At 40.2% G+C, this 27,514-nt stretch overlaps 1 protein-coding gene and 1 long non-coding RNA gene across 5 annotated transcripts in view; one reads left to right on the top strand and one right to left on the bottom strand.

The window, feature by feature from the left end:
* SLC10A7 (solute carrier family 10 member 7) overlaps positions 1–27,514 on the bottom strand; it is a 261,864-nt gene that overhangs the window by 15,388 nt on the left and 218,962 nt on the right. For 2 of the 3 annotated variants that reach the window (XM_074229177.1, XM_074229176.1), the window contains 3 exons: positions 22,041–22,206; positions 20,042–20,093; positions 15,719–15,792 (listed from right to left, as the gene is read on the bottom strand). In XM_074229177.1, the coding sequence (XP_074085278.1) occupies positions 15,719–15,792; positions 20,042–20,093; positions 22,041–22,206 (292 nt within the window). Of the gene's footprint in view, positions 1–4,288; positions 4,508–15,718; positions 15,793–20,041; positions 20,094–22,040; positions 22,207–27,514 lie in introns of those variants that run through there. The other variant, XM_074229178.1, reaches the window with a different exon arrangement.
* The window catches only part of LOC141517815 (uncharacterized), a 52,348-nt gene continuing 45,154 nt past the window's right edge, over positions 20,321–27,514 (top strand). For both annotated transcript variants that reach the window (XR_012477000.1, XR_012476999.1), the window contains exon 1: positions 20,321–20,660. This is a non-coding gene — a long non-coding RNA (uncharacterized LOC141517815). The remainder of the gene's footprint in view (positions 20,661–27,514) is intronic.

The raw sequence follows: 27,514 nt of genomic DNA, 5'->3' as shown, positions 1-27,514 counted from the left end.
TAGAGATGAACAGAGTGGAATTTGAGCTGTAAACCTCCAATGCCTTTATCATGCCAACTGGCTAGGGAGGCTTGAAGAGACTTATAAAGGAAAGCTCTGCTAATCACATCTTTCACGATGCTCATCCTGTGAATCCCCAAAAAACTGTACTCTTCCCATAGGGTAAGACATATGTGAAGTAAAGCCAGGGAAGCAGCATCAGAATAACAATAGACACACTGAAAAGATGCCATTTAACTAAACCAGTGCCTATTTCACTCTGTTTTGAAAGCATAGAAATTGTAAGATAGTGAACTCCAACTGACTTCCTTATGGTCAAGACCTTCTCCCCCACAGGGCTGGAGATAATTCAACCTACCACAATGTGCTTCTTAAGGACAGTTTTATTTTCAAGAAAGATTTTATTTATTTTGAGCTTTATAATTTTCCCCCTAATCTTGCTTCCCTCCCCTCCCCTCCCACAGAAGGCAGTCTATTAGTCTTTACATTGTTTCCATGGTATATACTGATCTAAGTTGAATGTGATAAGAGAGAAATAATATCCTTAAGGAAAAAATAAAGTATAATAAATAGAAAAATTACATAATAAGATATCTTTTTTTTTTCTAAGTTAAAGGTAATAGTCTTTGGTCTTTGTTTAAACTCCACAATTCTTTCTCTGGATACAGATGATATTCTCCATTGCAGATAGCCCAAAATTGTCCCTGATTGTTGTACTGTTAAGGGCAGTTTTTCAAAACTGAAATTTATTTAGTCTTACCTAAATGAACAGATACTAAATCTGCAAACCATTTCTTAACATCTTTGTTTGCTGAACAAATCAATATGACTGTACCAAAATAATTAATAGTAACAAAATCAGGAGAAAAAAAAGGAAGGAAAGGGATCTGGAGGGATCATGAAAACAACTAGGATATTTTGGCTAAAGTTAATATATACTTAAAACAAACGGCAAATATTTTTTGAGTTTGTGGCTTTGTCTAGGATCTCTTTATTTAAGTATTTTATTGATTACTAAATTTAGAATTAAAATAAAAAAATAATAAAAAACTCACTAATTATCTGCTAATGATTTCCTACTCTGCCTCAGTAAACTCTACCCCATTCCTTCCAAATTCCACTTATATGCAATTAGAATAATTTTAAAGCAATGCTTTTTTGGGGGGGAATACCCTGAGAAACAGGTTAGCTGTGCTACATGACTATGCTTATGTAAATCATCCTGAGGGGCTTACTCTTGCATCATATTTCCAAACCCTGGATTCAAAAATACTGTTTCTCCTAAAGGGGGTGTGTGGCCTAGAAAAGTTCTATAAAAAACATTTCAAATATAAGGCTTCCAATAAGATATCACAGGTCATTAGTAATAGGAAGAAGAAACTGTCCCTCTAATCAACCAAGTTAGGCAAGAAAAAAACAAAACAAAATGGGAGGGAGGGAGAGAGGGAGAGAGAGAGAGAGGAAGAGGGAGGGAGGGAGGGGGGGAGAGAGAGAGAGAGAGAGAGAGAGAGAGAGAGAGAGAGAGAGAGAGAGAAACCAAGAAGCCTCTTCAATCTTTTGGCAAACACAAATTACATAGACTTCCTTGGATTTGAACTCTAGATTCTTTGCTTTTGGAATTTATGATAAAGAAAGCTATTCTTTCTCCATGTTTTATTCACATATTAACAGTTTTCAAAGCAACTTCACATCCACTATTATTGCTAATCCTCACAACAACCCTGTGAGGTCAAGTACAAATATTATCATCTGCAACATAAAGAGCAAAGTTGAAGTGATATTTGGTCAAAGAGCCTGGGAACAACAGAAAAAGTTGATTAATAATACAGATGGCCTCTCTGCAGGGGTAGAATTGAGAAATGATTGTTCCATAGATGAAAGGCTGAAGCTGGGTGTATCTGATTCTCCCTTTCCCTCTGAGCTCCCCCTTCTCTAAAAAGCTTGGTCTTCACCAACTTAGGGCTTTTCAGTGGTGTTCACTCAAGTTTGTTTACTGGGGAAACCGGAAAGATGGTGCTTTAATGTCATTTTACCTGGGCTCATACCCTATCCCACTCTGCTCAAAGTTTATCAAGCAAATAAAATGATAGGAGAAGGAAAGGATGAGCAGGTGGTGTTACTGCTCTTCTGAAACAGGTATGTTCTGATTGGAAAAGATGTTTAATAAATGACCTGCGAAGACTCGCCAGATGCTAACAATGAAACATTTAACTCTGCCAATTGAAGGTTGCTGCCTCAGAAGATTTGGGTACACCTTCACCTGTCTAACAGTGTTGTAGGAGTAATTAGCTAACAGGGAATTCAAGAATGAATTAAACTCTGAGAAAGACAACTCTGGATCCAAATGCTATATTGAACCTACTGGAAAGGGTCAGCATCTTTAAGGTCAGGGAGCCAGGAGGGGGCTGAGAGTTCTCTTTACTGGGCTTTTGATGATTTAACTGACAGAAATACTTCAATTCAACATTTTCTAAGTGCTTACTTTGCTAGACTCCAGGAATATAGACAAACAAGACTGTCCTTATTGTTGAGGAACCTCTCTTTTCCTAGGAGTTGAGGGAGGATGTACCATAGACATGTTTAAGTGAAAACAAAAATCTATGAAAAGGAATCTCAAGAGAGACAAAGCACTAGTAAGTAGGATGAGAGGAGAAGCTTTGTATAAAAGGTGGGGTACCTCAGATGGGTTTTGAAGAAAGCCTGGGATTCAAACAGGTGGAGGTGAGCAGCATGGGCATTCTAGACAAGGGAGAGAGGTTGGTCTTTTTTTTTTTTCTCTGTGAACCCTGCAGTTCCCCCATCCAAGTCCTGCATGATTGGATGAGCACAGATAGTCAAGGGTATCTTTTTAGATCTGCTTCCTTCCAAAAGTCAAGGTCATTTCTACTTTTAGGGGCTGTGCAGCCTGTCTCTCTCCTCAAGGCTTAGCTTTCCCAGCCCATCTCCATGGCTCTTCTTTTCCTCCATTCTCTCTTCTCAAGGGTCTACCTGCCCAGGTATACCTTGAGGGTTAGTTTGAGGATCATATTATGTAGGGTGTGTCTCAGGAGAATGAAGAATTTATTTTGAAGTTTGTGTTCAGGAACAACCTTGCCACTGGGCTAGGGTATTCAGGATCTTGAGTTTTGGGGACCCACATATCTCGGGTGGGATGGAATTGGGAGGGCATAGGATTTACCAGTTCCATCCAGGTCAGCTCTGGGATGGAGGGAGATGCCAATGCTGGTGAATCCCAAGCCCCACTATGGGAGGGTGACACTTAGATTATCTGAAAACATCAAGACCCCTCTAAAACTGTAAGAGAAGAGAGGATATTAATATATACATAGTGCCCTTAGGACTATCAGCTCCACAAATGATACAGATTGCTTGACTATCAAAGTGCCCTGCTTGCCAATGGGTGGTATGACCTCTTATCTCAACTTTAATAAACACCTGAACTTTCCTTAACTAGGTATGATTGGAAGAGTATCTCATCAATGTTACCTTAAGATATGGGCTAACAGGATTTTGCTCCTAAAGCTTAATTTTGATTAAAAACTTACCTATTAAAGACAAATAATGTTTTGGTAATATGTTTATTATTAGCAGTACTCATAGCAGTGGCATTATGACTATGACTAGTATCTGGATATGGATCTGTGGTTTCCTAGTGTTGGGACCTTTCAGTGTGGGAACATTTTCTACTAATAGCCTTAAAACATTATTCAGGACAGCAAGATGGTAAGTGACTTGTCTGTGGTCACACATATCAGGTGCAGAATCTGAAGGACTTGGTGGGCTTCTAAATCTTGGTTGAAGATTTACATATGAAGTGAACTGACATTTTCCAGATCAAATGAACATTTAGCATCTTTTAAAAGTAATTTTTCCCTAGTGTTCACTTTGACCATGTGGCACTGAGCAATGAGCCCTCTGAGACGAGAAGAGGAGGTAACTTCAGGATGGGATTATCCATCAGTTATTTGCTTGCAAAGCAGTCTTCCTTTTACCATTTTTTCTTCCTCAAAAGGTTTCCTGAAATTCCTGGGCTCATTAGATTCAAGGATACAAAGAAAATACTCTAAAGATTGATTTTAGAGTGCATAGGAGTTTGAGGAGATAGGGCCTCATTTTGAAGACTTCTACCTTTGTCAGTGGCTCATCCTTTTTAGGGATTCTTATTGTTTTCTAAATTTCTAAATATATATATATATATATATATATATGTATATATATATATATGTATATATAAATGCACAATTGGAACTATTTCCAAATAAATAAATGTATATCATTTATAGAGATCTTGTTCTATAAAGTCAATGATTCCCATCTGTGCTTAGAATTTTATCTTGTTTCTAATTAACAGAAAAAAGTAAAGAAAATGTTACTGCTGGGTTACCCAGACAGCCTAGACTGGTCCCCAGAGCCTGTATCAGAATTTGGTCTGAGTCCCACCTTCAACAGTTCTTCTCTTTGTGACCTTGCACAAGATACCAAATTCCCTGGGTCTTGGTTTCCTTATCTGTAAAATGAAAGGGTAGTATTGGCAAGTTTCTGGGAGGGATGCCTTAGTGGTCTAATTCAGAAACAAAAGCCACTAAACTGAACTAAGGATCCCAGTGGACCACCTATTAACTCAGGAAACTACATATTGATATCATCTGTGTTTTAGTATATTTATATTATTGTGTTAAAGATTTCCCAATTACCTTTGAATCTGGTTTCATGCCACAATCAGGATATGTGGGTTATGTATTGGATGCACCTCCGATCTAACCAATGGCTGCCATTGAAGAGCTCTCATACCTTTCTTTATGTCATTCTCAGAAATCATTACTTTCCTACTTACTATCAGGTGAACAGAAAAGAAAATAGATTCCATTCACTTAATTTGCCAGGGCAGGATTGAAGTAATAACAGTTGCACATATTTCACTTATTTGAATCATTTTGAGAAATGGTAATTAGGTTTTATAATTAAAAAAGTTTAGTTAAGAAAAGAGTTTGGCCACCATCCTAGCAGAGCTGCTTCTGGGTCCTCTTCTTTTGGGGTGGTCTATATAGTCTAGACACAAGATTCTGATGCTTTTTAGCAGTTACATACATGGAAGCAAGCAAGCCATGGCCCACACTTCCTAGGCTTTTCTGAGGCATCTCTTAGGCAGAACTTGAGCTGAAGTTAATTGCTGTGCATAATAAACACAAGATCTGATCTGATGGTTCTTTGAAGAACCGGTATCTCTTGGGGGAGAAGTTCTGAGCTACTATCTGAAGAAACAAGCCAGGAATGCACAGTGGCTGCTGCAGAATAGTTTGAATGACTGACAGCAGGAAGTTTTCCAAGATGTGCAAGGTTCTATGGCCCTTGTGGGCAGAGAGAGGGGTCTAAGGTGTGGCCAGCTGGCAGAGTCAAAGGGCTGGGTGCTGCTAGCTCCATGCTGGGGTCTCATTTAAGAAATTGAAATTTATAATTCTGATACAACCAACTGACATATGCTGATTGCTAATTCTATTCACTACTGATTCCAGAAAATAAGTTACCCGGTGATGCAGGGGTGAGAGATTTGGACATGGGCTCCCTGAGATCAGTGTTGGCATTCTGGTTCTGCTACCTTTTTAGCTGGGCAGGCCTTCCCCCCCCCCCTTTTAGCATTAAAGACCATGAGCAATTGACACCATCTCTCTTAAGCTCAGTTTCTTCCTTTTGTAAAATGAGGAAAAAAATCCTTATGCCACAGACCTCATATTGTGTCACAGGATAACTGTGAGGAATAAATGAGTAATGAATTTAAAAGGCTTTGTAAAAGTGTTAGGCATTTTATGCTCTGAAATGCTTTCTTCATTACAGAAGTAGGCTGAGAAAATATTTTTTTATCCCCATTTTTCATGGAGGAGACTAAAGTTCAGAGGTTTGGGTAACTGTTCATGGTCATATTGATACATCCCTTGAGGTCCAAGTTTGGTGCTCAAGTGGTCAATATACAAGAATAATTTGTTAATAGTCAAATTTTAAACTCAGAAGGGCAGGGGATCATTTCTTTTATTTATTCCATTTATTCATTAAAAACATTTTTATTAAGCACCTGCCATATACAATACCTGTAGGGCAGGTATTGAGAGGAAAAAAAAATGACAAAGGCAAAATTCCAGCCTGGAAGGGGCTTATAACCTAGTAAGGGCTTTGGTTAAGATGTACAAGAAGATGAACATGAAATGTATTTAAGAGGAATGCAAACATCTTTATATATCCCCTAGCACACCCACTGCACATAATAAACAGTTATTGCTGAATGAATGAATATACCTTCATTTTAGTATGTCACAACTGAAAGATAACTCCATTTTGGAGTTAGCACTGATGTCAGATTCAGCTTTATCATGTCTGAGCAGTGTGTGACTGTGGGCAAGTCAATGAAATTCTCTTTCTCTAGGTCCCTTCTAGTCTCTGATTCTATAATCCTTCTTTCTCATTTTATCCTTAGAGTTCTGACTAAGGTATCCCCTCAATTTAAATATTATATAAAAAAAATTGCTAACAAACATTCGGTAGTAAAATGAGTTTCCCTTCAATGGAAATCCTGAAGCATAGGACTATTTGGTGAGTATGCTAAATAACATTAACAACAACAACAATAATCATTCAGTTATGCCTGATTCTTTGTGAACTCATTTTGAATTTTCTTGGCAAGGATACTGGAGTGATTTATCAATTACTTCTCCAGCTCATTTTACAGATGAGGAAACTGGGGCAAGCAGGGTAAAGTGACCTAACCAGGGTCACACAGAAGCAAGGGGATGAGGAAGTCTGAGGTCAGATTTGAACTCAGGATTTTCCTGGTTTCAAGTCCAGTACTCTGTGTACTAAGGGGCCATCTAGTTTCCATAATCTTAATAATGATGATGATACCTAGCATTGACATAATGTTTCAAGGTTCGCAAAGGACTTTGTACATATTATCTCATTTGATTTTCACAGCAATCCTATAAAATGGGTCCTATTATTATTCCCATTTTACAGATGAGGAAACTGAGGCTGAGACATAAACTGATTTGCCTAGGATAACATAACTATTAAGTGTCTGGGAAACTAGATTTGAACTCATGAACTCAGATCTTCTTGACTCCTAGTCTTGCATTCTGGGCATTTCACTGTGCCACCTGGCTATAAGGGTATTCTTTGTATTGAGCAGCTACTAAAATTCTGTGATTATGATTCTGGGGTAAATAGTGTGGTTGGTGATTTTTTGTAATTCACATACAAGGATGGATTGGATTTCCTTGTCACTCTGATATCAAATAAACCATGTAGCAGGGACTTCTTTTCAGAGTACATCTGAAGGGAAGGCCATCCTATGAAGAGGGTCAGTCAGGCGTGGGTGGCCACACTCCAAAGCCCAGTTTTAGGGAAGGCAGCTTGGGGCTAACATCCCCATTGTCTCCTCCTCCTCCCCTTGCTGCCACAGTGTCAACACTCCAGTTCCAACCCTTTCTAAGTTTCTTAAGAGACAGACATGATGTTCCAAAGCTCTGCCGTGCTGGGACCCGGGAGTCTCTTGAGTGGTGTCCAATATCCCATCTCCCCCAGGGTAACTTGTCAGCAGCCTGCCGAGTACGGTGGAGTTTTAAAAAGTCGACAGCCTCCCCTCTTTCCTTCCTGGCTTGGGGTTGTTTTGATGGCATTGTAGGAAGGGACAGGGGAGGGGCCGGGTGTCATCCTCATTTTGCAGCCAGGGGTATGTACACTCTTTATTCTAAAGAGCCAGGGAAGCTGGCTGTCATGCAAAATCCCTGCAATGTGGTTCTTAGTGTCTGATCCAATTAAGGCAACTTCTGGGAAGAGACACGAACAAATAAATAATTGGAGAGATGCAACTCTGAAATGACAATGGTTATTCATCGATCTCTGCTTGCAAGTCGAGATTGAGAGATGTAAACTTCAAGTGGAGGAGATCTCCTGGGTGAAATCCTTCAGTTCAAACAGAGTAAACAACTGTTGTTCTCTGATGCACACTTTAGTACTGCTGCAGGCAAAGTTTCTAAATATTAATAAAAAAATCCATGGCTGGTGGGGTGTGTGGAAAGAGAGGAAGTGCCAGCAAGTGAGCCTGGTCTGGCTCTCCTGGACGTGGCTATGGCCAAATTCAAAAACATATGCTTGGGAACAGAAGGAAGGAGGATTCCTGACAAGTGGGTAGTCTCTTTTTTGGAGCTACAAAGGTGGTGACAGAACCTTGGGATTGAATATTACATGTACTGTTATATCCGAGAGGCAGAGGGGAATAGTGGAGAGAGAGTGGGCAAGACCTCTGGGCTAAGTCACCCTCTCTGAGCCTCAATTTCCTCCTCTCTAAAATGGAGACAAAGATAACATCTTCTTTTCAGGGTTGGGGTGGAATCCAATGAGTTTATGTCTGAAAACCATTCTGTAGTCCTTCAAGGGCTATGGCCCTTAGCAGGTGGTATTACTGGAGCAGAAAAGTAGTGGCAAAGTGCAAAGACGCCAGGTGTGGAGGTCAGGAATCATCATTCCGAGTTCAAATTGAGCCTCAGACACTAAATATATGACCCTGGGTGAGTCGCTTCACCCTGCTTGCCTTAGTTTCCCCATATTTAAAATGAACTGGAGAAGGAAATGGTAAAACACTCCAGTATCCTTGCCAAAAAAACCTCAAATGAAGTCATGAAGAGTCTGAAATGACCAAACAACAAGAAGTCATTATTGGTCTCAATAACTTACTCTCCCTTATTGATTTCTATCCCAATGGAGTCTGGTACCTACCTTTGAGGCAGAGTGCTTGTTCCCCAGAGAGAAACTACAACAATCTGTCTCTTTCTGTGCCAACATAGAGCTCCTTTCGGAGCTGGAGTTGGAATTTCAATAATCAAATTTAGACACAATTGCATGGTGTAATTAGAAACCAAGTAAACTAAAGAAGCCACTTAGGGTTGTGCCTGTTAAATTAGGGGAACAGTAGCTTATTCATAATGGGGTTTTCCATGTGAGAGGCTGCCTCCCCATTCTAGCTTTGGCTTATGACTCTGTCACTTGACCACTAGGATTTCTAAGTTCTTCTATCAATTGAAGGAGATGTTGAGTGACCCAGATTTCTCCAGGCTTAACTGAAGCTATCATCTTATGAAAAGGTCCCAGAGGCTAATGGGTCTCCTGAGGACACACTGGAGATCTTCAGGCAGGGGCTGCATTACTACTTTTTGGATAGATGAGATCCCTGTTTCAACCATGTTTTGGACTAGATGGTTGCTGAGGTCTTTTTTCAATTAGAATTCTGTGATTTTTTTTTCCTAAATAGTCAACATCTTAGAAAATCAAAGTGTAGTGTGAGCTTCTAGACCATTTTGAGTCAATTTATAGATTTGAGAAACTGAGGCCCCCCACATGTTTATTCACATAGCTAGTTAGTCAATATGAAGAACCCAGGCCCCTTGACTCCTATTTTCCACAAAAAAGTCAAACAATGTGGGAAGGGGTGACTATAAATCATCAGTCTGGATTCCTATCCCACCTTTGTCTTGGGATTGCTCATGGAAAAATGGAAAAGACAGTGTGAATGTGATACATCTGGGAAAATATTCAACCAGATATGGAAGTGTGCAGAGGAATTCCCATAGGAAGCTCAATTTACCAGTTATATTTCTTGGGAATGAATGAAGAACACAGAAATAGGGATGGATGAAGGGTGGGGTGATGGGTATCATCAGTGTGCAATGAGGAAGCAGAGTCAGTAAATCTGGATTCAAATTTCACTCCAGGTACTTTCTAGACATGAGACCATGGGAGATAATATTTGTTCTAACTACTTCAGAGAGTTCCTTTGAGAAAACTGCTGTGCAAAGTTTAAGAAACACCAAAGACAGGGATCATTACTTTTTATACTTGGAGGGACCTTCCTAGCACCCTTCCTTTAGAAGAAACCTTCTGAACAAGCTTTTCTTATCCCTTAAATTCATCCAAGCTGTCCCATAGATCCATGGTTTCTTGGAACATTTACTAAGAACTCCAGATAGCCATCCCAGCAGTAAAGCTCAGGAATCCCAGCTTTGGATAACAGAGAATCAAAGCTCAAAACAGTTTTCAATGCTCTGCTGAGCAGAAATACATCACTTGATGGACAGACTGACATTTTTCTTTTCTCTGCTACACAGACCTGAGTGACAGATGCATCATCCCTTTTCCCTTTGCCTCATGGTGAACTCTCCTAGACAAATAACTGCAGTGACATCTTTAAGGAGGCTGTCAAACTGCGGGGGCTCTCAAACCCATCTCCTTATTACCAGGTAAAACTAACAATGCCTCTTTAGGGGACACGGCACTATGGATGGCCCCACCCCAAAGACATGTAACTTTTTTTACCTTTACAGAATATTTTCTCTACTATTTCAATAGCTTACTGTGGACTCAATGCCAGATCTTGCAGTACCCAGGAATGGAGGGCAAGAGAATCTAATGTTGGATGGCTTCTGGACAGCAGAGGCTGACTTGTGATCTGATTTGAAATACTTTTCCAGAAAATGAGTTTCAGTTTGTGGCTTAGGTGGTTAAAAATCACTTTGTACAAATCCTCACTCTTCATACAGATGGGGAAAAGAGGTAGAATGGGGCAGAGATGGGAAGCTAATAAGCTAAAGAGGCCTGGAGGCAAGAGGCAAACATCAGAAAACAATGATCCTTCAACCCCACCACCCCAGTCTGTGTCAGCTTTGTAAAGTTACTTTTTAAAAATCAGATTCTATTCGATCCTTGACAGGAACTTAGAGGTCACTGAAATCAAATTCTTATATTTTACAGATATGTAAACTGAGGCTTAGAATAGTGACTCACAGTTACATGGGTTTCACAGTGAAACTAGGTCTTCTTACCCCAAGTCCACAGCTCTTTGCCCTATTCTATACTTTGTCACAGTATCTTTGCTTTCAAAGATTATCCAAACACCAAATCAAATGAGAATGAGAGAGAAGAGAATAGGCTCCTAGGCAGCTCTTTCTACATGGTGCCTGAGGCAGAGACTTCCTATCCAAAATCTATGAAACCATCCAGGACCCTCAGTGGATGCTCTGTGGAAGCGGCCAATCGACTGGCAGCGCTGCTTCTGAAAGGATGGCGGCCATCAGGGAATGCTTCCTTCAGGCCTTCTCTTTCCTCCAATGAGCTCCAGGGCAGCGGCTCCACATCAGGGCTTCCAGATGGAGTCCACAGAGCCATAGCTCAATGTCATTTTCAATAGGAAGCCTCATAATTAAAGGTCAAATAGTCACTTCATCTGCAATCCATCAATAGACAAAGTCCTAATACCAGGAACTAATCAATCAATGGCAAATGCACTAATAAAAGCAATGAATCAAGGAGGGACTGAATGGGTGTGGAGGTGTTTCATGTAAGCACAGTACACACATGTGGGGGAGCCCAAGGCTGCTCAGAGGCTGGGCCAGGGAGTTCTCAGGTAAGAATTGCCTTGTTTGGGTCATCAGCTGAATGCACCAGTTGGATGGGAGTGAGTGGACCTCTGGTGAGATATTCTAGAGTACCCTCCCACCTCAACTCCTCCATATACATTCTGAGCTCCATTGCTGACTCCCTGGGCCTAGAATGAACACACACTGTCCCAAAGGTTCAAGTGCAGTCTCCACTCATTTTCAGCTGCCATCTGCAGGTTCCTACTGCCCAGCCCCTGCCAGTCACATTCACTTAGCACCATACAAGGCCTTTCCCTCAGAAAACAATCTCCTGGTTCCTATGGTGGTTTTTATTCCTTGGCACAACAGGTTCATATTACCCCAAGGCTCCCTAGTGTGCCCTGCTCATCCACTGGAGAAAACCCTAACTGGAGTCAAGGGTGGGAAGAAGGATGAAGGCTGGTGAAGCTGGAATTCATCACACTCGAATGACCCTAGGTGTTTTCTTCCACTGGATTTGAATTGAAAAATTTTCTTAAAAAAATAATTCTAAGAAGGTAGCTAGGTATTGCAATTGATAAAGAGTGCTGGATCTGAGGTTAGTGAGACCTGAGTTCAAATTCTGCCTCAGATACCAGCCTGCACGAGTCATTTCCTCTGTGTGCCTTAGTTTCCTCATTTATAAAATGTTGTGCAGATAAAATGGGATATGTAAAGCACTTCACATATCTTAAAGCACCTTATAGATAATAGATGCTAGTTATTATTATTATTATTATTATTATTGTTGTTGTTGTTGTTGTTGTTGTTGTTGCTACTGTTTTGTTGATTCTCTGTTATCCAAAGCTGGGATGCCCAAGCTTTACAGCTGGGATAGCTATTTGGAGTAAATGTTCCAAGAAACCAAGGATCTATGTCATTCTCTGGTAAAGTTATAGCAAAAGCAGGGCACATGGCATTGGATACAGAGGAAGGAAGATCTGCAATACAATGCTGTCTCTGACACTGGCTGGCTCTCTATATGTTGACCTGGTCCCTTGACTCTGAGTCTCAGACACATTGTCTACAAATTATAAACAGGGGAATGTAAGGTGATTCCATGTGGCAAACCAGGTGAGCTTGAAGAAACTTCAGACATCACTGAATGGGACCTGACCCTTTGACTTCAACAGATGAGAAAACTCAGGCCCGAAGGGATCATTCGCAACAAACATTTATCAATGGAACATGGAGAAAACTCAAAGAAGAATCCCTCTCCCCCCAGCATCCTGAGAGGACTCTCTATGGGAGCTGGAGGGAAGAAAAGGGAGGAAGGGGCACTGGAGAGGCATGGGGGGGGCAGTGAAATGACCACTAGAGGTAAGGCCACCCTGGGAGCACTCTGCAGGGCTCCAGGAGAGATACAAAGCTTGGATAAGAAATAGCCTCTTCCTAGAGCTTAAGAGCTAGTGACAGAGATGGCCCACAACCAAGCCCAAGAGTTTGGGGAATATTGGCTCCCTGCTTCCAGCTGTCTGAGAGAGAAGCCACCAGTCACCGGGAAGGAAGAACTCACTTTCACTCTCAGGCAGCACAGTCCTCTAGATCACCAGGCCTCATTCCGGCCCTTTCCTTCCTTCCCAGGACAGGTGGCTCAGTAATGACAAAGACCTAACAAGAATCCAGATCTCCTGCCTCTGCATTTATGCCCAGCTGCCTTTCTTTTGCTGTTATTTTAAAACAAATAAAAGGCGGTGTGGGTCTTCCAGTCTGATGTGCAGAAGTCCTGGTGAGAGGGGCAGCCCCTCCATCAGGGGGGTAGAGTGGGGCTGGGCAGTTCCCTTATGGCCGATGAACCTTCTTGGTGCTGGTTTCCATTGGGTTGGGCCAACTGCTTTCCCAGTGTTTGAGGGAAGACAAGGAGGGTAAACATGACTAATCTGGTTTGAGCTTGGCTGCTTCTGTTTTCTGGAATCTGAGTCCTCCACACTCATTTTCCTGTCCTGTAATTTCCATGCACACAAAGTCTCTAACAGAATAATTACTGGGCTATAGACATTGTGAGTAGTATGGCCTCCTCCTCACCAATCATTTCAGTCTCAGCTGGTATGGAGAGCCTGGACTGAACCTTGTGTGAGCTGATGCTGTAAATCAATGAGGACCAACCTTTTCCTTTTCCAGGCACACATCAGGACTCTTGAGACAAAGCCCTTGTTTTTCTCTCCCCCCAAGGAGGGTGGATCCAGGTGGCTGCAGAGACCAGAGGGGATGTGATTGCTTGGAGGGAGGGTGCCCTAACAGCAGCTCCCAAGGTGCTGACAGACGTCTGTCTGACAGCTGGTAAATCCAGGGACCCTCAGGGAACATGACTCAAGTTGGATTCCAAAGTCTGCTGAGAGTTTTACTACAAAGCTTCATATTCACTGTACTGGGGGGCTGATCCTGAATCAGCAGTGGTGGGTATTTCAAATATAATCTCAAATTCCAGGAAGCCCAACACTTTCTAGCAACGAAGTCAAATAACAACAACAACAAAACAAACCAAAAAACCCACTTTCTTCTGGTTTCCAAAAATTATTTTCAGGAGGCAGCTGAGGTTGAAGCTGAGGGGTATGGTTTAGGGGTGGTACTGAGAAAAAAAACAAAACCTAATATGAAGTCTGGGTCACTGGACATTCAGAGAACCATCATGGGAGTGTGCCACACATGAAGGCCATTTTTTTTAAAATAAAGTTTCAATGACGCCTTTTCATATCATAGACATTTTGTCTTATTTCCAACCCCCACAAAACACAATCTTACAAAGAAACAGTTAAGCAAAATAACTGATACTGTGATCTTTTCTGACAACAATTGCAATATTCTGCTCTTCTAGTCTCCTTTCTCCCCAAATAGGATATCATTTCTTTCTTTTATTTAAAAATAGTTAAGTCCTGGCTTATGAGAACATCACAGAATCAGGACTTAGGGATTTTTCCTTTTTTTCAGCCACAATAAACCTGCTGATTCCTCAAGTTTCTAAGCCTGGAATAAGCTGTGGTTGGTACAGAAGAAGCCTCAGCTGGGCTGGAGATCCAACGGTATGTGGCTGGCCAGGCCAGGTCTCTAGACAACGTCTCTTGCCATCTGGAGGAGCGGAGGGCTAGCTCCAGCACACACCACCCAGAAGATCTATTTTTTTATTTAGGTCAATAACTGGAGTCCTCTCCTTTGGAATCCATGTTTTGCCTGTTACTTTTCTCCAATACTTTAAGTGCCAACCAGTCTGGGTTAATGAATTTATTGTGCAAAATGATAGAAAGCAATTCACATTCTGTCCCGAGTTTGGAATGGCCATAGGATTTTTCTGGACACATCCAGATGCCAATGACTCTTTCAAAAGAAAAGACTCTATTGAACGCCTTTTGAAAGCATTAGGTACCTCATGGGGAGACAGTGTGATGTGATGGAAAGAACCCGGGACTCTCTGGATTTGAAGAGCTTGGGTTCCAAGCCTACCATTCAGTCTCAGGGTTACCCTGGGAACATCCAAATGAGGAGTTTAGATCAGATGGCCTTTGGGGTCTCCCCTGGCTCTTCATGTGCCATCAGGATACTTAACCCTCTCACTACTCAGGCTGGGGTGGAAATAGGGTTGTACAGTGGCAGTAAGAGAAGGCAGAAGCAGAAGGAGAGTCCATTAGACACAGCCAGGAAGATGTGGGTTCAAATGCCACCTTGGACTCTCACTAGCAGAGTGACCCTGGCCACTGGGGCTTACCCTCCCTGGTCCTCATCTACCTCTGGACAAGGAAGGGCTGGACCTAAGGGTCTTGGCCTGCCAGCTCTGAATGAACAGAGGGAAATGAGAAGCACCGGGAGGACATCCTGCTCTGGCTTCCATTCTGCTTTAGGCATTGGGTCTAGGGCTCAGCCCAGGACTTCTCAGTTACTCCTCTGCCTATGGTTGGTACTTTCTTCAACTTTCTCCCTTTCCCTGTCTTAGAATGGAAGGTCCTTGAGGGCAGCAACTATTTTTCTTCTTGCCTATACTTCATCTACTTAATCACTTAACTCTCTCTATAAATGCTTATGGTGGGGCTTAACACACACACACACACACCCAAGATGCTTCCAATCTCCATGAGGAAGTTACTCGTGCTCACAGAGGGCCAAGGCAGAATATTTGGCCAAGCTGATGCTCTTCAGTACATCTACAACCAGCTGGAGACACACTGTACTTTATACAGGACAGCGGACCATTCCAAGGCCCTTCCAAATGGTTTTCCTCTGACTTTCTGAATTCTAAATGAATGAGGTTTTGTAGACAAAGGTTATCATTCCTTGGGCTCAAATTTACTTACCCAGTGTGAGGGATTTGTGTGTGGAGCAGAAAATGATAGCAACAGTGTCTGCTGGTGTGAAACCCAAATTATTCCTAGAGGCAAGAAGAAAAAAAAGTACCATCTATTAATAACACTTCTATTCAAAGTTTACTTAACTAACATATTCTGGATCAAACATCCCAGTGGGAGAACCCACTTTTATGTTACTGTTATTTAGGTCAATTTTACTGATAGAAGGTATCTTAAGTGGAAATGTGAAATATTAGGCAATTATTTTTTTCATTTTTGTAAAGTTTTCTCCCTCCCATTCTTCCCTTCCCCCATTTTAGGAAAGCAAGTCATCGGATGTAGCTCATACAGGTACATTCATCTTACGTACACTTATTTTCATATTAATCATGATGAGAAAGAATCACAAAAAAGGGGAAAATCTATGAGAAGGAAAAAAGCAAAAAACCAATTTTAAAAGGTGAGAATTGCTTCAATCTGCACTCAGGTTTCATAGTTCTTTCTCTGGATACAGATGGTTATTTTCCAACACAAGCCTTCTAGAACTGTCTTTGATGGCTGTATTGCTGAGAGGAGCTGAGTCCATCAGAGTTCCTCATCGATCATTGTTGCTGTTGATGTGTACAATGTTCTCCTGGTTCTGCTCACTTCACTCAGCATCAGTTCATGTTAAGTCTTTCCAGGTTTTTCTGAAATCTATCTACTCATCATATCTTTTAGAGCAATCTGATTCCATAATATTCATATACCTGAGCTTGTTCAATCATTCCCCAACTGATGGGCATCCCCTCAATTTCCAATTCTTGCCATCACAAAAAGAGCTGATATAAATATTTTTATATATGATGGTCTTTTCCCCTTTTTTTTGATCTCTTTGGGATAAAGCTCTAGTAATGGTATTGCTGGATCAAAGGGTATGCACAGTTTTATTTTTCCTTGGGCATACTGTAACTTTTTTTTTAAAGGAGAGAATCTTAATAGATAAGTGTTGAGCCCAGAGTCAGGAAGACCCGAGTTCAAATATGGCCTTGGACACCTACTAGCTGTATGACCCTGGAGAAGTCATTTAACTTCTGTTTGCCTCAGTTTCCTAAGCTATAAAACAAGCTTAATAATATCAGTAACCTCCCAAAGTTGTTGTGATCAAATAAGATATTTGTTTTTTAAAAAAGCCCTTAGCAGTGTCTAATTCTCTGTAAACTCTGTATATAGTCCTTTCATCCTTCTCTTTATGTTCTCCCCCTGAAAAGTATGGGGGACATACCACATATTAATTAGATGGTTTAAATACTACACTGATATCAGTATGAGATAAATGAAATAAGAAGGAGGTTTCTGGGGTACAGAGCAGATCTTCTAAAATGTATAGTACTACCACACTTCCCATGGAATGGGAAGGCAGATACAATTGGTGATCTTCACCACTGGAAGGCCTTCCTATGCCAGTGAAATTCAACAAGCATTTATTAAATGCCCACTATGTGTAAAAGTGAGATACAGGGTAGTGAAGAGGATGGAGGGATAGTTTAGAGGCAGAAAGTTTTGAACTTGACTGGATGACCTACATACTGACAAGGTGACCAGTAACTTAAATTCTTGGCACCACCAGGCAATTTTTCTAAGGCTAGAAGCTCTGGATGAGATGATCATCTGAATTTGTCAAGGCTTTGGCACTAAGATGGCTGGAATAACATCTGGACAAAATTAGGAAAAAAAACTTTAACTAGGAGTATAAAAACAAAAATTGTGTGGGACCTGTCTTCAAAAATGTAAATTATACTAAAAAATTAATGCAATGAGATCACAAGTACAGTAGCTCTCACCAAAGATTCCATGGGTACTCTGCTGATGGTCAACAAAGATTCAGAGCAATTCAGTGTTGAACCTCTTTGGGGTTAATATGTTCTTATTGGTCATATAAGGCCAAAGAGTTAATCCATCTCTAAGAATGGTTCCTATTACTATCAGAGAGCATCAACAGGATCTCATGATAAAAACAGGAGAAAATCTGCCTTCAGGGAAACATTAAATAAAAATGTTTTAATGACTGCAAACATGTATTAAATGAAAATGATTATGATGAAGTTGATGATGATGCAGAGAGGTGGCTAGAGGGCTAATCTTGAAATGTGGACAACCCTGGCTGTGTGACAATAGGCAACTAACCTCTCAGAGTCCCAGTCAACTCTCTAAGCCTCCAGCTTGCAGAAACTGCAGAGTAAAAAAAGTTTCCCCACTGGTGTTCAATATACAGATAAAATCACAGAACTAGACCCCTAAAATAAAATAAACTTCAAAAGACCAAGCCTTAAATATGAATGAAACACAGTGGAAGGGAGGATAACAAAATCCAGTTTCTCATATTTCAGTGTAACAAAGCTTAGAGAATAAAAAGTCAAACAATTCAGAAGAGTGATCATTTATCCTACTGAGTTTCTTATTATTTTCTAGGAGAGATCAAAAGCCCTATGAAAAGGGCAAATCATTTAGTAAAATCAAGATAGTGTGCTTGTGACTAGTCATAATCATGACCTCATTCAGACACTCCATTTACACCAGCTCGGAGGAGAGAATTGATCCAGTTTTTAAAGACCTCTGGAGAAAGACACTCTACCTTATCTCTATAGCTAATTTCCAAACTGGACAGCATATAGTATTGGGAAAGTCTTTCTTGTATATAAATTAAATTTTTCATACTATGGGGCAACTGAATCCCATTTTCTTTTGAGATATAATTGATGTAGGTAGAGACCATCTTGCTATCATTACCCTTCTCCTCCCTCCCCCTTGCCCTCCTTCATTGCAAGGCAATTAGGTTAAGTGACTTGCCCAAGGTCATACAGCTAGGTAATTGTTAAGTGTCTCAGGTGGGATTTGAGCTCAGGTCCTCCTGACTCCAGGGGTTGTGCTCTATCTGCTGCACCACCTAGCTACCCCGAAAGTAAGCTTCCTGAGGGGCAGGCTCTATCTTCCTTTCCAGAGCCATAGCAGTTCCTGAGCTGAGCTATGAGCCAGTACATCATAAATCCTTAACATTTGTTTTGTCATTCATTCATTATCCTCTCTGGCAAATAGGCACTAGAGCTTCTACCACTAACCCCCACAGGTCTTCCATTCAGTAAATATTTATTAAGTTCTTCCTATGAGCCAGACTGGGGGTCACACAAAGATGGGAGATGACTGGGCCCTCCCCCTCAAAGGAGTCTGAGTGACAGGACATAGACTCAGGAGGGTCCAGAAGGCAGAATGGGGGCCTGGGCAACAGAGGCACAGGGAGATAGCCCTCTCTGTGGGATCTGGCACAAGCCCTGGACATTCTAGGCCACTGACTGATATTTGTTGAATGAATATGAATGAATAAAACCTTGTATTATTTCACATACATTCTATGTTAAAAGAACTTTCTTTTCACTGCATTAGAAAAGTTCACAATTTAAAGCCATTTCGTTGCTCCTATTAGTGCTCTTCTTCCCCAAACTACCTTGCATTTATTTTGTGTCATCTAATCTACTACAGATGATGTTTCTTCTGTTAGGAAGTGAGCTCCTGGAGGGCAGGACTGTTTTAATCCATCAATCAATCAATCAGCAAACATGTACTACAGCCTGGCTTTGTCTCAAGTTCTATCAGCCCTCAAGGAGCTCATACTCTGCCAGGACATGCCTGCTGGGCAGAGATCAGCCTTGTCCTTCCCACCAAAGTTAGGATGATCCACCCTGCTTGGTGCTTATGCCAGACTCATTGACTCCAGGTAGTGCCCTGTGGATGCTCAAGTGTCCAAAGAGGCATTCATGTGGAAGGGACCAGGTGAGCCCACGGGCAGTCTCTGGCCCTGGGAGAGAGGGAGACATCCTGAAGAAAGCAACTGAGGATCTAAGCAGTGGAGCAAAGAGGCAAAGGAGTCACAGTTTGCTTTTGTTCCTGAGTCTGGCATAAGGTAGACACTTAATGCTTGATTAATTGCAAAATAAAGAGTTCTGTTGTAAATCACATTACTTTTTCTGTTACATAAAAACTATTATTTTTTTCCTGACTGACTTTTTATTAGTGGGCACATCTGCATTTGAAAATGCCCCAGGCTCACCCCTCATATTCTTTGGGTCCATGTCTCCCACTGATGCTTCCATGACCTCTATTCCTCACATCACCAAAAAGAGAGAAAACCTAGGATTACAAGATGAGTAAGGCCTGCCAAGCTAGGAAGGGACAGGCTGGAGGAAGAGGGAGGTCTTTGCTGCGCCTCTAGCAATGGCAGGGAGACCCTTTGCTGAGGTTCTGAGTCTAGCCCTTCTAAAAAAAAAAAGGACAAATACCAAAAACCGACTCACATACCTTGTGGAAAAGAAGAATGTTAAAAACATAAAGCTCAGCTGAACAGAAAATACTGAAAGAGAAAACAATATGAAATTAGCCTTATAAAGATCAAAGATGTATTAGTGCTGACAGCTTAAACATGCCTTTGGCTTAGGAGCTTGGGAGGTAGCTATGGAGAGGGGCAATAAAGAGAACACAGGTTTGGGAGTCCAAAGGCCAAGGCTCACTCTGTGTGTAGTCATGGGTAAGTTCACTGAACCTTACTAGGGTCAAGGTTCTTAATTTGTTCAATGAGATGGTTGGATCAGACAACCTCAGAGATGGCATCCAGACTTAAATCTATGATCGTTCAATTGCTTGCTATGCATTGTCAATGTATAGCTTAAAAAAATTCATCATCTGCCAATGGCCAACTGGCTGTTGATACATCTCCTGGTCATTAGCTGGGTTGGTCCACAGAAGGCAGATACACATTCAGAGAATCACAGAACTGGAGATTTGGAAGGAGCTTCTGCTGCCATCTAGTCCAACTCAAACTGGACAGGAGTCACTACTGTAACAACTGACAAGTGGTTGTCTGGTCTCTACTTCAAAACCTCCAAGGAAGAGGAACTCCCCACCTCTTAAGAAAACTAAGGTAGGAAGATCAAATTCAAATCAGGTCTTAGGCACTTATTAGCTGTTACCTCAGGCAAGTTACTTAATGTGTTTGCCTTGATTTCCTCATCTGTAAATGGGGACAATAAGAATTAAAGAGATTACATATATATATATATATATATGCATTAATGATATATTACAACTTGTACCCATTGACCTTACTTTTGTCTAGGTAGAACAAGTCTAATCTTTCTCTTCAATGACAGCCCTACAAAAGCTTAAAGACAGCCATTGTGTCCCTCCCAATTAAATAAAACTTAACAACCCCCTTCCTTCAGTCAGTCCTCACATGTCACAAGTTTAAGGAAATCACCATTCTGGCTGCCCTTCTCTGTACACTTGCTAGCTTATCAATGTGCTTCTTCAACAGCCACCAAAATGGGCCACCATATTGCAGCTGAAGCCTGAGGAGGGCTTGCAGAATGTGATCATCAGCTCTTTAGATCTAGAAGTTCTGCCTCTCTTGATGCAGCCCAAGAAGGCAATGCTAGGTCCATACCTATTGCCTCAGTGCTTTCATAGATTCTTCCCAAGCTCACACACTATTGATTCAACCTTTGAGAACTCAGGGTCACTTCCTTGGCTGGAGGGTGAAGACCTTGAGGAGAAATTAGGCAGTAGTAATAAAATAGTTATAGTCCACATAGGTCTCCTCTCCACAATCCATTGATTATTTTTGTCACCAGGGAATTAGCTGAGCAAGTCCAATCCTCTTTCCTCATAACAACCTTTGATGCTTGAGGACAGCCATCATGTTCCTCATAAATCTTCTCTAGGACAAATATCCCTCAGAAGACCCCAGTGAAATATTTTTTACTCCAATTTCCTTTTAACAAGCAAGGAAGGCAAGGCTGGGAGAGGCTAAATCTTGCCCCAGTCTTAAGTTAACTACAGGGACTGTAGATAGTGGAGCTAGAACTTGTACTTAGGTCTTCTGGTTGGGGTCCAGTACTCTATCCATTCATCACATTCAGTTAACTCTTCCTATTTCTAGGATCAAAAGGTCCACTTCCTGCTGAACTTAACATATGCTATCATTTGTCTTGACCTGGCCTCCTCGGCCCCTTGTGATTTCTTTGCATTGGTTACTGGGGGGGGGGGGCAGGAGACCTTGAGTTAGCTTTGCTTAACCTGTGGTGCCACTTAAAAGATGAAGGGCCCTATGAATGACACATGGCATGCTTTTATAAGAGAGTAGCTGTTTAGTCTGAATTCATGAATGGGAGGTGGTATGGAGGAGTCTTGGCTAGCCTATTTAAATTCCCAAAGAACTTAAGATTGCAAAGACTTTATTTACTATCATCCTAAAGACTGAGTTAATAGGAGATGGCAATGGAGGAGGGAATATCAAACTTACTTATGAACAAAATTATGAGAAGGCTGAGGCCATCCAGGTCAATGTTGGTATTGGAGAAAGTGTCACAGAAGGTTGTGTAGATGATTGTGAGTAGAACACAGCTGCTGATGGTCCCAAATGGAGGCTTCTTTCTCTCAAGCCAGTCCTTGATGTACCTGCGGACAATCTGAAACAGAGAAAGCAACAGGTCTGCCTCTTTTACAGAGGATTTCAGAAGCCAAGCTGGGCATCACAAAATGAACTTGACAGCAGAAAGACATAAAGGGAAGAGAATAATTTGGATGATGGCCACAATGGATTTCAAAGCTTTCTTGCCACACAACTCTTCTTCTGGGGAATTTAACATTTGTACTGCAACTTCCACTGGGTGTCCATAATGAGAGTATATTTTCAACTGCATTCATATCCATCCTTAATCATGCCAAATGCTCTTTGCTAGCTGTCACTAAGACATGCCCATTAAGTCTCCCCAAAGTTTATCTCCTCTGCTGATCCTAATGGATGGATGCAATTATCACTGTCCCCCTTGCCTCAACAGACCATTCCAAGTGCATCTTTGGGAATCTTAAAAATCTGACATCCTTAGGAATTTCATGATGGCAGATAATCTAAAGTGATCCATGAAACATATTAATATTTTAAAAAGCCAGCGATGCACCAGAAGTTTTTAATTAAATTATAACTCATGCTTGAAAAGCAAAAAGTGCATGTGTTGTGGGAGTTTAAATAATTCAAACTCTGAATATCTAGAGTTTTTGTAAATCCAAAGACAAATGCCATTTGCATGCTCTCAGAATACCAGAATTAACACTTGAAAATGAGCGAACCTGCCATGACTTCGCCATGAGAGAAGTAGAATCTGAAGTTGTTTAGCAAGAGTCTTGTAAAATGAAAGTTTAATGATAAAAAGTCACCTTCATTTTCAGAACTTGCTGTGACACGAAGGATCTGAATAGTAGAGATGAATTTGGCTTTGAGAACATCTGTTAACTTCTATTTAAAACTTTCATTTAAAGGAGGGGCGGGAGAGAGGTGGACTCTTCTAAAGCTACTTAGTACTACAGGAGAGACTTGTCACTCAATTATCCTGTGTGAACAGAATCTGAAATACTCCAGCAGGCTGTACTACCGTGATCCTTTAACCATAATGAGGTGGGGGAACCTGCACTGACTTCTGCCATGGGGTTCTCCTATCTCTTTCAAAGGGTATCATTAACATGCCTTGAAAAAGAAGACTTAAATGCACAGCAGAATACACGTAACAGAAAACTACAACTAACAGAATCATTCTGTACCCAACAAGTATGACATCATCTTCAGGAACTAACCAGGGCCTTTCCTAAGGGTCAATCAATAAATGGAGCCTTCAAAGGCTAGCACAGCCCTTATGTGACACAATCAACAGAGTGCTTATTGGGAAAAACCTAAGCTCAAATCTTGTCTCAGACACTTGCTAGTTAAATGACTCTGGGCAAAGCCATTTAATCACCCTCAGCCTCAGGTTCCTCATCTACAAAATGGTAGTTTTGATGATAAAATGAGATAACATATATATAAAGCATTTTTGCAATCTTTAAAGTGCTGTATATAAGTTATTATTATTAACAACAACAACAACAATAATAATAAGGCTAATTATGGGAGTTTACCCTGAGTTAAACAGTTGAAGAATGATGGAAGAAAGCTGTGAAATAGGATAGGTTTTGAAATTTAGGGTGCCTGTTGTCAATCTGGCAAAGATAATAAAAAATGGGGAATAGTCAATGATGAATAGACTGTAGGAAGAAGTATGTATTTGTCCAACCATTCTGTAAGACAATTTGGAATTACACGAGGACATTGACCCAGATCATTCCTAGGGAACATATCTCAAAGTTGGTCAACAACAGAAGTAAAGTTCTCATTTATACAGAGTAGTATGTTTCATGGTGCTTCCAAATGACAAACAAGTAAGTATACATTAATTAGAGAAAGGCTGAGCAGATGGTGGAATACAAATAAAACAGAACATTGATGAGTTCTTAAAAAATGAAAAAAAAAAAAGAAAATTCAGAGAAATTTTGGATATTTGCAAGAAATGCTATAGCAGAACCAGAATAATAATCTACTATATATCTACTATAATAATTGAAAACAAAGTTAAAGGATAATTGAACTCAGATTAATGGGAATAACCAATCATTGTCCCATAAAACAGCTAGCTATTTAAAACGTATTTCATTTTTGATGGAATGGAAAACCATAGGAGTAAACGGCTGAAAATGCTCAATGAGTTAACTGTTTCATCAAATGCTTTTTGCTTAACTGGTCATTTGCTGTCATTGTAACAATGGAAGGTTCATATGGTACATTCATATAAATGAGCATAAAAAGATATCAACATGAAAATCCAACATGTAATTAAAGATGTCTCTATAAAATCTCTTGCTTTTTTTTCAAAAAGAGAAATCATACAGAAATACTCAGAAAGTCAAATATTCACATTTTATTTAGTTAGTATTATGTATTGTGAAGTACACTGAAATACAATATTCATCATATGAAGAATTTTCTAAGACTTTAAAGCTAGTTTAACTCAATGGTTATAGGCAAAGGACATTATAATTGTACTTTTTGATCTTCTCAAGCTTCATTGAAGAAGCCTTATGGAGTAAATAGTTTCATCAAAAAGTGGACTTTCAAATGGATAGGGTTTTTGTTTTGCTTTGTTTTGTTTTTTTGATGGGTGGTGGTATAAATATTGATCCTGGACAGTAGAATTGCCAGCAAAGCAAAAGCCATGACTTTGGGTCAAAGTCATGGTTCTGTGGAAGTCTCCTCACAGCAGGGGAATTTACATGGGTTACTTTTATCTTTTGATATACTTAATAAACTTGCATGGGGAAATATCAAGCAGGAATTTGTCAAATATAAATTCAAAATCAACTTTTTGAGGAAGTGAAGTAAGTTATTTCATAGATTTGGAGCCTGGAGGTACATTAGAAGTCACATAGTTTAACCTCCTTTCTCCCTTTTTGACAGATGAACATATTATTGTCCAGAGAAATGTGATCACTTAAGGTCATAAAGCCAGTAAGTAGTGATGGAGTCCAACTATGGTCTGGTTCAGCATTTTTTATAGGCTGTTATCAAATGCTGTCCTTTTGTCATTTAGCTGGTTGTACTGAATAGAAATTCCCCAATTATAACATTCCACAATTTGCATGATTTCAGTTCTAAATTAAATGAAAATATAAAATTCCATTCCTCTACACTCTTCTACACTCTTCTACCCCTGGGTCCAAAAAGATGCAAGCATAGAGGAACAGAGAAAAACCTTAGCAAACTATCCTTAGTAGACAAGACACTAGACAACTTATTAATAAGCTGTTCTGTAAACTATAATCATGGATTTAAAAATCTTAAAAATAGCTTTAAACATCCAGGACTCTATGGCCTCATTACAAACTAATAATAGCCTGATGAGAAAGTTGACTTCTTAAAATATATCATTAGAGGAGTCAGAAAAAAGAAAAAAGGTCCTTTTGGTCTCTGAATAGACAAATCTAATAAAAGTACTTGCTTTTCAATTGATTCTAGGTTCTATACTCTCCCTGCTTCTTGAATAAAAATATAGAAAAAAGAACTACTGCAATGGAATACCTCTGATGAGGGCCACAAAATAAAGTTTGACAAACAATCACAAAGATGGCAACTTCTCTCTATATTCAGGACTCTCAACTCAGTCATTTTCTCTGCATTGACTAATCAATAAACCTATAAGTGCCAGATACTCTACAAGGGCTGATTTAACATTTCCTACCTTCCCCCAGCTGTAACTAAGTTTAATCTTATTTTTAAAACAGGCATTCATTTCCCAGAAATATTTGCTCTTTTCAGAGTACCCAAGTTACCTGTTTTTGTTTTAACTTTGCAACTATAAAATGTTACTCTACTGAAACAGAGTGGCCAGGGAGTATCCACATGTCTTCAATGTGTCCTTGAGCTAGTCACTGAAGTGGATCTCAGTTACCTCAGCTGTAAAATTAGGGGGTTGTACTAGATGACCTCTAAGGTCTGGCTCTAAATCTATGACTCAAGAAATTTCTATACTTCTAGGACCTCTTAGCCTGACACCTTCAATTCAGTTCCCCATTGGAACAGGACCACTGCCAATTTTATTCAACCTGTGAATTGCCTTGTCCTTTAGGATTTTTTTTTTTTTATCAAATCTTAAAAGGAAGCAAAGTGTTTGTTAAAGGCACTGGATATAGAAGTCCCAGTATTTTCTCTTGAGGAAAAGATCATGCCGAGAGAGAAAAAACAACATTGTGTGGTAGAGGTCATCCTTATCTTTTATCAGATTTTATGCTCATTCATTTACCCCCAATGAACTATAAAAATTAAAACATTATTGAATCTTCATTATCCCTTGTGCTTTTCCCAGTGAAGATAACTGAAGATGTGGTGGTGGTGGTTAAAATTCTTTCCCAAGTTAATGAACTTTGATCTTTTACCTTTGGTTTGCTTTAATACTTCAGTTTTCTGTTTTAAAGGGACTGGAAAGGGCTCAGATCCTATAAATAGGGAAGCTTAGGTTTGTCTTTGAATTTCCAAGAAGCCCCAAATATTTACCATGTTTCATGTCATCGGGTTTAATAGCACATGCCAGGGAAGAATTCTGATATTCTAAACTAATTATGGGAAGAGACTCCCTCCATACTAGTTAATTTAGAGATCTCAATCTGGTAGGTAAGTCTTAAGATACTACCTGAAGGACACAGAAGTTGCACTTGGTTAGGATGACATGGCTAGAATAACAGGCTTGAACCTAGGTCTGCCTGACTCTACTCATTATGCTACATTAACTCTAATCCCAGAATCTTTATGAATTATATCAAATTTTTAAGTTAGTCAATTTTTTTCTAGATTTTTGCAAGGCAAATGGGGTTCAGTGGCTTGCCCAAGGCCACACCTAGGTAATTATTAAATGTCTGAGACTGGATTTGAACCCAGGTACTCCTGACTCCAGGGCCAGTGCTTTATTCACTGCGCCACCTAGCTGCCCCAGTTAGTCAATTTTTTGACATCTCTGCCTTTTATTCTTGCTTACCTTTGAAATTTGTAAATATTTTCTGATTGATATTGAGAATAAATGGTGGCAATTTTATGGCTAATCTTTTCCTTTTTTAGGAGGAATGTAATTTTCCCTAAGATATTAGGCAAACTAAGACCTTAACACTCTGCATATCAGGAGCATCAAACACCCAGTCTGCAACACTCCCAAGACACCAAAACCAGATTCAAATGTAAAGGAGAAACAGTTCACAAAATAAGTAAAAATACATTAAAAGATAATGTAAATATGTGATTTTCTAAGTCAATTTATGATCCCCTATCTTTTTGAGTCTGACACCACTGCAGTATTCTAATCTGTTTTGTGACTTTATAGTAACATCTAGTTGAAAACCTCTCCAGGGCCCATATCAGAGACA

This window comes from Macrotis lagotis, chromosome 3 (assembly GCF_037893015.1).
Source record: "Macrotis lagotis isolate mMagLag1 chromosome 3, bilby.v1.9.chrom.fasta, whole genome shotgun sequence".
Classification (NCBI taxonomy): domain Eukaryota; kingdom Metazoa; phylum Chordata; class Mammalia; order Peramelemorphia; family Peramelidae; genus Macrotis; species Macrotis lagotis.
This window is presented reverse-complemented; position numbering and strand designations above follow the sequence as displayed.